The sequence below is a fragment of the Sander lucioperca genome, chromosome 17 (assembly GCF_008315115.2).
Source record: "Sander lucioperca isolate FBNREF2018 chromosome 17, SLUC_FBN_1.2, whole genome shotgun sequence".
Taxonomy (NCBI): domain Eukaryota; kingdom Metazoa; phylum Chordata; class Actinopteri; order Perciformes; family Percidae; genus Sander; species Sander lucioperca.
This window is the reverse complement of record NC_050189.1, coordinates 6,566,320-6,580,248: the sequence shown is the minus strand read 5'-3', so window position 1 is coordinate 6,580,248 and position 13,929 is coordinate 6,566,320. Positions and strand designations below refer to the sequence as shown.

Sequence of the window (13,929 nt, the reverse complement as noted above, 5' to 3'; positions counted from 1 at the left end):
AAGTGAAATGTCCTTTCAAGTATCGATCCTGCAGCATCCAGCAAGCATTCGACATAAAGGACAAATACTTTCGTCTCCAGTTGTCCTCAAACAACCTTCAATTGAAAAGAAACCACCGCTTCTACACACAGATCCAGACATAGATTTTTGTCACCCAATCAAATCACTGTGATCTTGTTGTTTGGACTGAAAACTATTTCACTGTGGTGCGTGTATTTCCAGACCAGGTGTCCTGGTAACCTCGTCTACAGATCTCTGCAGGTTAAATCGAGACAGCTAGCTAGACTATCTTTCTAATCTGAGTTTTCTCTTGCTAAACTAAATCAACTTTAAACAAAAGCTCTGTCCGGGGCTTAGCGCTGCCCAAGAAAATTGTGATTGGTTTAAATAAATGCCAATAAACCACAGCACGTCCTTCTCCTATCCCGGAATGCTGTATAGACTAGCCAGACCCTCCTCCGCAGTGCTGTGGAGGAAGGTCTGGCAATACAAGACTACCCATTTTGAGACACAGAAAGTGACTGACCTGAGAGCACCTTCCCGTTGGTGGCAACGGCAGAGATGGAGATGGCAGTTATAGTGGTAATCAAAACAGACATCAGGATAATAACCCAGGTCAACACTGATGAGAAAAATAAAGGTATTCATGATACTGCAGACATAGCACACATAGACTACAACATGGGTATTAATGTTTTGGTTTCAAGAGTATGACCACAGGTATGCACCGTACACGCATATTTCTTCTCAATCATACATGCTTTCATGGGCCTCTATTGTACCATATATTGGTGTTAGGATGTTTTGTGAGAAGAAAAACAAGAACAGTATGTAGTGTACATGCACAAGTTTTTGAATTACTTATAGTCATCACTGAAAACAGAGAAAACAAGGTTTAAACACATATCAAATCAGTTTAATCAGTGTAGAGCAAATCTGCACCAGTATCTGAGGTAAAGGTAAAGAGGAATGAAAGGGACTAATGTATGGTATGGAGGGATGAATGAACTCACCAATGCCGGCCTGAGAAGTGATCAATGTTAGGCGCAGAAACAGGATGACTCCCCAAATATTCAGCATGGTACGTATCTGTGACAAATGTTAAACAAAACAGCTCAGTAAGTTGTTTGTAAGATTGCTTCATATGAAGTGTTAACAGAATTGAAATAATTAGCGTATGAAGTCTGTATGTACGCTCAAATACACACAAGTTTTGCTCACCAGGACTCCAAGAATCCAGCCAAATCTAACAGGAGCTTTCTCCTGTGGGGCTTTTAACTCTTCAGTTCCACTGTCTGGCAAACTGATATCTCCTGAGTCTGTGGTGGGGACCTCTACTCCCACCTCCGCCTCCTGAGTAAAATACATTTTTTACAAAGAAAAACATATTAAAATAGTTTAGAGATAATGATGGTTTGAATGAGAAATGCTTCATGATTTAGATGATGTAAGGTGATATGAGACTTTCCAGAGGTGGAAAACTTACCTTAAATGCCCTGCGGAGAGCCTCAAGAGATGGTCGGCTCCTCAGCTGCTTTTGCGGCAGTGTGTTGGCATAATGCCCCTGTTTTGGCACCATGTCTAACGTGCTGTAGACGGAAAATCTCTGTAGCTCTGCCTTTGAGCCACCTTCTGACGCACTGTTAATTAGGAGGTCCAAGCAAAGGTGTTACTTTAAACTTACACAAAAAAATAACAAATACAGCACATATTGCAATAAATGCATTAGGCAATCTGTAATTGTCATTAGCTGCAGTTCCTTAAATGGTCCAGTAGCCTAACTAATGATGCAAAATAATAATGTAAAAATACAGCAATACTATCTAATGGTTTTAGGTGAACTTTCTCAGGACATCATGAAATAGATAATTACTAAATTATACTAACTAATTTAACTAATAACTAACTGAAATGATCAGTCTGTGGTGTAAGGCAACCAGGAGTTACTGAAATTACAGTTAACCTAAAACTATGGATAATATGGAATAAAGGATAGACCAGTTGATTTGTAAAGTAAAAGTGGACACCAGAAGTTAACAATACAAACCTTAACTCGACATCTGAGATGATGATGGTTGAAGGAGTACCGTGTGAGGAGTACCTGGGAGGTCCTTTATCATTGGTTGAGAAGTGGACATTGGGGACAACGCCCGGGTCCAACCCACCACGTTTGGATGTTAACTGCCCCATCGGCACGTCTTACTTACTCCTGTGCAACAGTATGGGAAAAAGGGCTGTCAACCATCAACCATCAACTTCGACAGTCTCATATCCGATACAGGTGTTGGGCACGCGCCCAAAGTCACTGCCATGCTATGCAGACAATGTCACTGTTGTTATAAAAAAAATCAGATGGAGTTGGATGGTTAACTAACCATTTATACTTGTATGAACTGGCTTCTGGCGCAAAGTTAAATCATTATAAAACAGAAGGAGTAGAAACTGTAATGAAGGAAACTGGGAGACTAAACTATGTGACGTTAAAGAAGTCAAAAAATAAGAAAACAAAAACACTAATTATAAATCAAGAGTTAACATCGTCAAAACTTTCATTTTATCCAAACTCCTGTTTTTAGCATCTTTCCTCCATCTACAAAATGATAGTTACATTAAATAAACAGGGTGTGAACTTAGCTTGGGGTACACCCAGGGAAGTAACCAAAAGAGAAATTGTTTATAAAAGGAGAAAAAGGAGAGGGAGAGCCAGACAAGGTCCAGAATACAACATGATTTATGGTGATTTTATGTATGAACATCAAAACCTTCAAATAGACTGGAACAGTTTCCCGAGTAAAATGATTTTAAAAAAAATAATTACAAATATGGTGGGTATAATAATTATAAACATTTAACGTGCAATGAAGGAACCTAGCTTTTGAATTATTTTTTAAATAAGAACCTCTCAGAGAGCATTTGCGACATAAGATGGCTGATGTCTGTAAACAGACTTCCTGTCAGAGCTGTTGTGTCTTGGTGTTGCTATAACAGTTGCTATAACAACAACAAAAATGTCCAATGATTTACTGCAACAATGATGAGACACAACAGCATCTTTAAATGGGCTGCTATAGAGAAAAATAAGTCTGGGACAAATTAAAAGTGTATGGGGTAGGTTTTGATCTTTCATATAAATCTGTCATGTATTGTATCTTGGATGATGTAGTCTACTACCAGAGAAACACAAGGAGTTGATGCAAATAATCATCTGTATTGTTTGTTTTAAACTGTGGAAGACAAGATGTTGTATGATTTTACAGCAGACTGTAATAGACAGTGCCACATTGTGTAAACAGGTGCTCACTGAGCTCTGAAGAAGAACTTTGGACAAAAAACAGACAAACTAAATTTGTGATCACAGCACTTTATGAAGGACTTTACGCACTTGATGCACTTTATTAGCCCATATTTTGCACATTAGCAATGGTTTGCACATGGTTGGGTTATGTATTTTTTAGTAGTATATATAATAGTAGTAGTAGTAGTATATATAATAGTTTTTTTCTTCTTTCTTTTCATTCTCTTGTATAACATGTAGGCTACTGGTTATGCCTATGTATAACTGTATGAATTGTGTAATACTTTAATAAAGCTCTTTTAACCCTCGTCAGCGATATCGCAAGCGATACAAACCCATACTTCATATGTCTTATTTAATATCTCCAAATCAATACAGTGTAGAGACTTGCAATTGCACTGCCTGCGTCTCAAACCTGCTGCCACCCTGATCTCGTGAGGTTGTCTTTGCCCACATGTGCATGACGTTAGAGCAAGTCAGGATCAAGTCGGACACAAATCTAACCGGCATGCATTGGGTGGCAATCGCCAGTGACTGATACTGTGCAGACCTGGCTCTTCTCAAACGAGCCAGTCGAGCGATAAGGAGAGAGAGAAGGAGATGATTTTGATGCTTTCTGGGTTTATTTCTCTGACAAAGATGAATATTGCAACAACAAAAATCCATTTGAAAACCGATGAGTGTGTTGGTCAGATGTTGCTTCTGTGCACAACGCGTGGAATGGATTTGGTCATTATGTTACCTTGTTTTTACTAAAGTTAGTAATGGTTTTGTTGTGTAAAAGTGAGCTTCACATAGTAACATTTTTTATTATTTTTATTATAACCTTTATTAAACAAGGAGAAACCAATTGAGATTAAGAATCTCTTTTTCAAGGGTGACCTGGCCAAGACAGGCAGGATCATATAAAAAACACATAGTTACAGATAAGAAACACAAGAGGACAAAGTTAATAGAACTAAAATAAAGCAAAGCAATTCACATAACATCAATTTAAAATAATCATTTTTGTAACCAGGAAAAATTATTGAAAACGCTGACATCTTAAATAGTCTGCCTCTGTTGCTTTCATTTTGGATTTAAAAGCATTTACCGTGATTAATTTATTAAGTCTCAAGTCATTCTGCAGCATATTCCATGCAGAGGGGGCAAAGTACACAACTCAGGGTGACTTTTTGTGATTGTTGCGGGCAAAAATCCTTGATTATGCAGCACGTTTTCTTAAAAAATGCAATGGAATATGCGGGATATTTATGCAATTTTATGCGATGAAATTGTGGGAACTTGCAAAAATTGCGGGAACTTGCAAAAACTGCGGTTTCATCATGGCTTCATCGCGGGGTTTGCAGCTTTTCGATGATGTTCACGTCACATAATTACGTCACTTTCTGCTAAGATATATGTGACTTTTTTGCAACGAAAATGCGGGGATTATGAAATCATGCAAGCCCCTCATATTTTGCGTGGAAATCGGCAATTTATATGGCGAAAGTGTGGCGTATTTGAAAAAATGCGTCCCCCGCATAAATATGCAGACTTTGGCTGATTATGCATTGAATTATACGATCGCATAATCACGTTTTTCTGGAGGGACTGACTAACACCTTTTTTCCCTGTTCCGTTTGTGCATTAGGGACAGAAAGCAAAATTGTGTCCTGAGAACGTAAGAAGTGCCGACCAGCACTTTTCCGCATGATAAGAGAACATATGTAGGGAGGTAGCACACCAAGCATCGCCTTATAAAGTTATACCAGTGACAGAGCCTATGGATCGCCAGAACAGGCTATCCTACCCAAGAGTACAACTCGCAGTGGTGAGTCCAAGCTTTACAGCTGGTAATGAACCTCAAGGAAGCATGGTAGGCTGAGGATGAAGACATTGAACAGAGGCATGCATACAGCGCCGCCGCTCCCAGCACACGCATCACGTGCATCATGCGTAGGGCACCAAGTGCTGAGGGGGCACCATAAATAGCCGACACAAAGACGAAGTTTGACAGTAGGCTATGTCAACTTTTTTGGAAATGGCCTTGAAAAGACAGCAGGAGTCAGGAGCAGAGAAAAGAAAGAAGAAGAATGATGCCTATGCAGCAGTTAAGTCCATTTTTAATCATTCTTAAATATGGTAAATGTGCTGCTAATGTAATGGTTAGCCCATGCATACACCTCGAACTAGCAGACGTTATTGCTAATGTTAGCAAACTCAAATATGTTATAACTTAGGTTCAAGCTCAATTGAGATTTTACTCTTAAACATTATCTATGCATTTTACAAGTAACTGACGCCACGCCAGCTAACTGTTACCTTACTTGAGATATTGAGCAGTAGTTTATGGTTTATTTTGACGTGACGGTGGTCAATAGTTTCTCAGTAACAGTTAGCAGTCAGTGCACAAGGTAGGCTAACAATTCCTCTTGCTTCAGACCATTTATTACCGTGTATCTTGCGATTAATAGTCTTAAGCCAGGCATTTAGTAAAGTTTACCTAGCATAGTGTCATTTGAGAATGCATATTTTGGCGTTTGCAATGCATAATAAACCCACGACCATCTTTAGGATTGTCATTGAATTCAGCAGAATGTAGGCTACAGTCTCTCAAACATATTAGGTGAGGTGTCAGATGTGCAGTGGGACAGAAAATGGCTCTTGACAATATGAAGTCTGAAGAACTCAGACTTTATTGTTACTGCTACAGCTAGCTTAGCTACATCTTAATGTGACAGAAGCTACAGGACAAAATTAACTGGCGTTTTGATTGCATTTATGTCCAGATGCAAAGGCATGGACGCCATCTGCTGGTAAAATAGAAAAACGTTTTGTAGTAGACAAAATGCTTTCATCACCATATTTAAGTTGTATTTGCCAGATATTTAAAATTATCTGATGCTGGCATAAGCCAGTCCCAGTGTAGATCACCAGCTAAAATAATTTCAGTGTAGTCCAATCTGGATAAAAGATGCATCAGAGACTGCAATGCATCGCTTTAGGCAGATGAAAGCCTATCACACCCAACAACAGTTATACAGAGGCCCTTAACCATTTCCACATTCATTGCCAGATATTCCAATTGCTTGCTATTTGATTCGGAGAAAATAGCCTTAGCATGAATTTTAGATTTTACATAAATAGCAACACCACCACCTTTCTCAGGGGTCCACTTCAGGAAGGAGGTTTAACAAACTCTGAGTCTAACCCTGATTTCTGAGTTGATTTACCCTGAGATGGGAACCTCTGAGTTTTCGGTTCCAGAACAGCTGATTTGAGTTGGTTCAATCAACTTGGAGTAGGTTCACTCAGAGTTAAGCATGTGCACCACCACAATAAAAAGGCAGCACAAATGGAGCCATGATACTACGATTCACCATGGTAACAACCACAAACAAACTGGTCGGCGGAAATACTCATGCGCACATACAGCAAGTTAAAAAAAAGCAACACAACGGCTGCTGTGAAATAGCGAGAATTGGTGTGGGAGAAAATTGCTGAGGTTGCAGAACCATCATTAACAGAATTATGATTTACAATAATTTATTTATTTTTAATGTCTCTTACTGGTTTGTGTCCATGGAACTCTACACAAACGTTTAAAACACGTTTCAGAGCGAGTCACATTCTTCTGATGGCGCTTTGCTATACAGTGGCTTTACTAATATGCTCCGCATCGACAATGTTGTAAAGAAAACTGCCGTTTGCAGAAAAACATAATGCGACACAAAGAATGTGCTGGGATGTAGAGCATGTCCACGATGGGTGACATTAGTGATATGAGGACGGATAAGGTTATGTAGGCTACATAACTGATAGACTGGGAAGAAAAACGATACCGCTCAAATAGGTATTTATCTGGAAATTAAAATACATCTATATCTCCCGAAGTATGTTTAACACCCTACAAAGTAATACAGCTTCTTCACCAATGGGATCGTCGACACACGGCAATGCAATGTTCGGAACAAAAATGTTTTATAGCCTGCCTAACATAGTTAATAAACCAACAAACTGGCTAAAATGCGCCTGATACAGACTGAATGAATGAATGAGGAAATGAAAGCACGCTGTGTCAGAGGGAGGACACTTTCAGAGAAACTCAAGGTTTCCTTAAGAAAACCTGCTCCCGACCAGGTTAGGTTCACAGACTTAGTTACCATAGTAACTGACTCTGAGGTTATGTTACCTCTCTTTCTGAAACGGGCTGGAGTTACCCCTCTCTCTCAGGTTTGATTAACCTCCCTTTTTGAAACATAAAACCCAGAGTTTCCCTCATCTCAGGGTTAAAAAACTCAGGACCAGATGTACTAACGCTTTTGCGCCCACTTCAGGCGTATTTGTACAAACAGGCCGCACTAAGGTAAAAGCGCAGACTGCCTGTTGCGGGAACTGAAAATGGCAAATTGCACTTTTCCGTGTCATGCATATGCATTCATGGGAGGGTGAAGGGGAAAGTGGGAGTTTACCATAAGGAGATGGGAGGGGAAGCGTAAAGTGCGCCTAATTATGTATGCCACGGTATGTACAAAAACCTCCCGTGACAGCGCGCATCTTTTTTTGCGGTGAAAAGACGAGGACATAGGTTTTCAGTTGAGTGAACAAAAAATCATTAAGCATTACAGATTAAGCAGCCATGCAATATTACAGTTACTGGAAGAAATCGAAGATGACATCGAATCTCCAACATAGCGTTCACATTCCATTCCAGCAGTTGTTAAACTCCTCGCTACATTAGCCTACAAATATTGGCATCAGGATCATTTCAAACAGTTATATTATAGCATCAGCAGTGGGAATATCGCAGTCTGCACTCAGCCGTATCATAGCACAAGTACTTAATGCTTTGCTACAGCACACTAGTCAATACATACATTTCCCCACCACTAATGCCGAAATAACAACCATGGCTAATGACCCACACACAACAATACACAACCCAACAACAGCAGCTCAGCAAAATTACAACCCGGCACACATTGAGATGAGAGGGCGGTGATTCTATTATAAGTTAATAGAATATACCAGTACCATTTCTTAATTCTGATTTGGTGGGCAGCCTAAAGCCCACCTCTAAAGTCACCTGATAGGTTGGATATTTAAGCATACATGTTTTCAAATGTATTTCATCTATTCTAAGGATCTTCCATATAAGGGTTAGTTTTGAGGTAACACTGTCCCACAGAAATAGATAGAGGGTATGTGTGAGGGGAAAAAAAGTATAAATAAGGAGTTATTCTGATGTTCGTAGAGTCACTCTTGTTCGTCTCCCTTTCATTAGAGTTTGGTTACTGTTTGAATAAAGCTGCATTTAACCTGAAATCATCAAACTCAGCATCTGTTAAAGTCTCCACCATCATCTCCAGAAAGACACCCGATACCATCGCCCACTGCCTACTGCCCCATCTTATCATCTGTATAGTGCTCTGAAGCAGACCTGTCCATCGCTTTGTGTCCCCTCTCTGTAAAAATAGAGATGAGCAGTGCGGCTTCCGCAGTCAGTGTAGCAGCTCCAGTTGATTATAATGGACGCGCTTCTGTGTGTGTGTGTCTGCTGCAAACATGTCGCGCTGCGTCCGTGCTTGAGAGCCTTACTTCATTATATTCCAGTATGTTTTTATATTTTCAATAGTCCCCTGTGTTTTCCTTTAAATAAATAAATAAATACATTTCCAGCATGAATTGATGCAGAAAAAGTTAGAAATAGGTGCATGAAAATACACCAGAATGCAGGAAATTAAGTGTTCAATGCTCAAATTTTTCAGGGGGAGGACCCCTAGACCCCCCCACATTATATGCCTTCCCACATATCTTGGACTAAATCGTATGCCTTTGGGTTGCCAGACCAGCTGGGATTTGGTCAAATGTTAGTGACACGTCACTAGAGCCTAGGCTGGCACCCGTTGGGCCACTAATGCACTTCTCTAACCTTTGCGCTACCAACCACCCTAGTTGCCCACCTATTTTTTCTACCAGCTCACCCTAATATAGCAGGCTAGAACAAGCCCTTGAGCCAAGTTTCAGATGTCCGCATCTGTCGATTCAACCCATATTCTGAGCATATACATTTTGGGTAACAAACTGCGTATGATGTGTATGCGTATGTAATGTATGATGTAATTAATGTAGACCAGGCAGAGATTTAATTTCATATGGCATCTTAACGAACTGTAACTCAGGGCCCAGGTTCGGTACCACGTTACCAGACAAAAGTAATAATAAAAAAGTCAACCATCTCTGTTTGCCGACATTAGGCTTACACAAAGAGCCCTTCTACAATTTGTACTTTAAGTCCAAACGATGTCTGTCATTGAACACAAAATAGTCATTCAGCTTTGAAGCCGGCGTAGGCAAGTAAGTAAATCTCTGGGTAGATCCCACGCTAAGTCAGGACTGGACTGGCCATCTGGCATACCGGGCATTTTCCCGGTGCGCCGACGCACTTTTGGGCTGAATCGCCGATATAAATAGGCCTTTTTTTTTTGGGCCGCGCCGGCCCATAAAGAACTCCTAGCGGCCCATTGGTTAATTTTCTTTATTGGCACTGGCCTGACCCAATCAAATCCAGGAACCCCCTTAAGGGGCTCAATTAAAGGCGCAGGAGAGAGGGAGTGATAGATCCAGGGGATTGTTCAATCCCAATTAGATATTTCAGGAAAAAATATATCCTTATACTTTACAAACAATAAAGTATGACGGAGCATTAGGGCCACATCAAGGGGAAAAAATGTCTCGAAATGTCGAGAATTAAGTCGAAATGGCGAGAATAAAGTCAACATGACGAAAATAAAGTTGAAATACTTTTTCGAGAATAAAGTCACCATGATTAGAATAAAGTTGAAATACTTTTTCGAAAAATAAAGTCAAAATGTTGAGAATAAAGTCAACATGACGAGAATTTTTTTGATAAATTCCAAGAATCAAGTCGGACTTTTGAGAATAAACCAAACTACTAGCTTTAGTCTTCTACAAAATGCCTTGTGAAGGCCTATATGAACTCATGACTATTGTACATGCTACATATTAATATCAATATCAACAGTGCACAATAATAAAGCTACACTGCACGTGTACAACACAGTAAGTGTACAAAATAAATAAATCAAGCATTAAGTAAAATTATTAAACTATGACTCGTAGTTATGCTCTCGTTTTAGGCTTTTAATGCAAGAAGGCTGCTATAACTGTAGCATCAACACTCAAAGAAAAAACATACTCTATTTTTGATTCTGAATTTGTGAACATTGAAAATAAAGGTGAAATAAGTTGTTGAAAATTTGAAGAATAAAATTCAGAGGCAAAAAAAAATCTGATAAAAAATTTCAGTGCATTGATATTCAGTGCTAGAAATGCAATGGCTTTTTAATTGCAAAATCTGCATTGTATGAAAAATGTGCAATGTAAATAAATTGACTTAATTGACAATACTATTTAGTAAAGAGTTTAAAAAAAGGCTATACTCACACAGGTTATTTTTATTCCCGATGAAGAAGCTGCTGTCAATGGATGAATATGTTCCTTCTTTCATTTTACACTGGGACCCTTTGTATTTATACCTTCAACAAGTTAGCAGACGTTCACACCCATCTTTCTCAGCTTCCTTCCTCCCTCTCACAGACACACACCTTATTATTGTGTACACTGAAAGGAATGTAAGATAATATCATAGAAGATAATTTTGCTTCTTTCTGATGCGATTTTAGTTTACGCCAAAAATTCTGATGAAATAAAGCAAATGCTAAACTTATGATGAAAAAAATTATTTTTGGTGTTAAACTAATTGGTTCAGACACTCATCTTTAAATTATCATTTTCATATATGAGAATAAAGATAACATTTGAGTGAAAATGCATAACATTTTAACAGTGCCCATTGACTATATTTTTTCCAGTCTATTCCAAGGTAACCTATTATAGTTTTTGTTTGCCATATCTAGTTTCTGGTAGCTGTTCTCTGTGAAAATAAAAAACAGGAAGCATGTTGCCGGCAGCCACAACAGCAAAGTTTGGAGTAAACAGAAGAGAAAGTGGTTCCATGATAGCTGAACAGATTTTAAAAAGTAAAAGTTATGTACTATGTACTGTAAACTTAAAGTACAACCTTGTCTTTGATTTATTAGGGGCCAAGAAGCTAAGCTGCTTGTACCCTATTGTTTTTGCCTGTATTATTATTATTCTTTCTTCTTCCTAAGAAATCCATGTTCCCATGCACGAAAACTCACCAAACTTTGCACACAAGTCCAGTCCTAAACCAAACACAATCAGTTTGTGTGCTAATTGTCCTGATGGTGGCACTACAACAGCCATTTAAAATTCTAAACTTTCTAAACAAATTAGCCGTACATGCTTCAACGTCGCAACTTACGCCAAACTGGCCCCAATAGAGCAAAAACTGTACTCTGATTTTACCTAGTGGCAATTTTGAAGTCCATCACTCTATGTTTTGCAAAAAATTGACACAAAAAAATTGAGTCAATTGACACAAAATTTGGGGAACTTCATCTCCAGACTGTCCTCCAGAAATTAACCATTCAAATTTTTGATTTATCAAAAATGTAGCCCACAATGCATTAAAACATTTTACTTCATACAGTAGTGTAAACAAATACTGCAATTTCTTCCAATCTAAATCTTTGATGTTCATGGAAAAAATTCACAACAGCCAATGATCATTGTAGATTTGGTGTGCAAAATTTCAGAATTTTATCTCAAAAAGTGAATTTAAAAACAAATTATGAATTGTGTTCCCATCTACTTATTGCAGTCAATGCCAAATAGAGAATCTTTAAACATCAGTTTGTCATTTATTGAGCTTTGTGTAAATAAATTACAGGCATCTCTATGTTGTCTTAACCAAGTACACAAATTCTCAGAATTTTCTAATAAGAAATAAATTTTTTACAGCAGTTTAAAATTCTGCATTTTCACACAAGCCTGCTCCTTGTCTACTAGGCGTTGCAATGCCACTTGTGACATTGCCCAGATAACAGCTCCCTGAGATCAGAATCTTTCTAGGGCTTCAATGGTTCTGAGTTCGAGCCCATGGTGTTGCAAGATGACCATACACATTTCTAATCAGGCATTGTGCTGTGGACAGCCACCCTGCATATTTCAAATGTGTGTCTGCATTAAAACACCTGATTCTGATTAACAATCAGTGCAGTTGCAGTTTTGGAAAATCATGTTATTGAGTCAACCCAGACTGACTCAATAAAATATAGCCCAAATATCTAGAGGAGTCATCACTTGGACAATAGCTCACTGAAATCAGCGTTTACCTGTACCTGAAGTTTGCGAGTTCAAAGCTCACAGGTCACAGTGTCACACCTTATACACAATCAGCCATTGTGCTTTGGACACCTTCCCTGCAAGTTCAAAAAACAGCAAGACAAAAGAGTAACACCACGATATTTCCCTATTTAATTCTTCAGCACTACACATTTATTTTCCAAGGGAAATGTTTTACCTTATTTCTTCTATTTAAATGGTAAATGGTCTGCATTTACTGTAGTGTAGCATTTTTCTATCTTACCGGACAAAGCTCTTTACAATAAGCTTCTTATTCACCGATTCACACACACATTCATACACTGATGGTGGCAAAGCTGTCGCAAGGCACTGGCCTGCTGTCGGGAGCAACTAGGGGTTGCGGACAGGAAGTACAAACAGTTACACTTGCACACATTGATTGATTGTTGACTGACTGTCTATATTGTTTGTTTTTCATTGTCTGTATCTAGCTAGCCCATACTAATGTCCTGTACTTATGTTTTTGTCCTCATGTGCTGTAAACTGTATTGTTATTTTAGCTGTCCGTATCTGTCTAGTCCATGCAGATGTCCTGTACAAATGTTTCTGTCCTTATGTATTGTAAGTTGTGTTTAATGTTTTATGTTTCTGCAGAACAGGAACCTGCTGGAAACCAGTTTTTAAACTGAGTCAGGCCCGTTTATATTGTAACTTAAAGTTACTTTTAACTTTCCTGTATAATAAATGAAAGAAAGAAAGAAAGAAAGAAAGAAAGAAAGAAAGGGCCAAGGAATAAACCCTAATATATGCGCACACACTCTACCAACTGAGCTACCCGGCTGCACAATAATGCATATTTTTAAATGTCTGGAGATGAGGCAACATCAGTTTGTTGTTCTTTTGTTGACTATACACAACAGTAATGTTTTCCCAATACACAGGAGGAAACTCCAGGTCCTCCTCTACTTTCACAAGATGCATGCTAAAACAGTATGAGGGGATACATATATTATTCTATTTTATGTCTTACCTTTGCCAGCTCTTCAGCCTGGACTTTAGTTTAGTCTAAAACACCATTTCATTGGTCAAATGTCTCTCTAAAGACACCCAACAATGTCAATCAACATCCATTACCAAATCATTGTCTTATATTAAACACATTGTGTACACAACAGATTGTGAAGAACAATAATAATTTGGCTCCTAACATCCACACACCTGCATGTGCCTGTGGTGTATATTTCCTGTGTGTAATAAAAATAAATACTGTGAAAAAATGTCCCCAAAAAGTTAAAAGTATACATTATATAAACAATTTATATATATATATATACAGTGAGGAAAATAAGTATTTGAACACCCTGCTATTTTGCAAGTTCTCCCACTTAGAAATCATGGAG

At 38.5% G+C, this 13,929-nt stretch overlaps 1 protein-coding gene across 1 annotated transcript in view; it reads right to left on the bottom strand.

The window, feature by feature from the left end:
• Window positions 1-13,929, bottom strand: part of LOC116053342 (solute carrier family 12 member 3-like) — a 136,326-nt gene that overhangs the window by 89,369 nt on the left and 33,028 nt on the right. The window contains exons 2-6 of the mRNA XM_035993647.1: window positions 2,048-2,209; window positions 1,487-1,640; window positions 1,222-1,353; window positions 1,014-1,089; window positions 527-622 (exon numbers count right to left, since the gene is read on the bottom strand). Coding sequence (XP_035849540.1) covers window positions 527-622; window positions 1,014-1,089; window positions 1,222-1,353; window positions 1,487-1,640; window positions 2,048-2,190 — 601 coding nt within the window. The 5' untranslated portion in view covers window positions 2,191-2,209. The remainder of the gene's footprint in view (window positions 1-526; window positions 623-1,013; window positions 1,090-1,221; window positions 1,354-1,486; window positions 1,641-2,047; window positions 2,210-13,929) is intronic.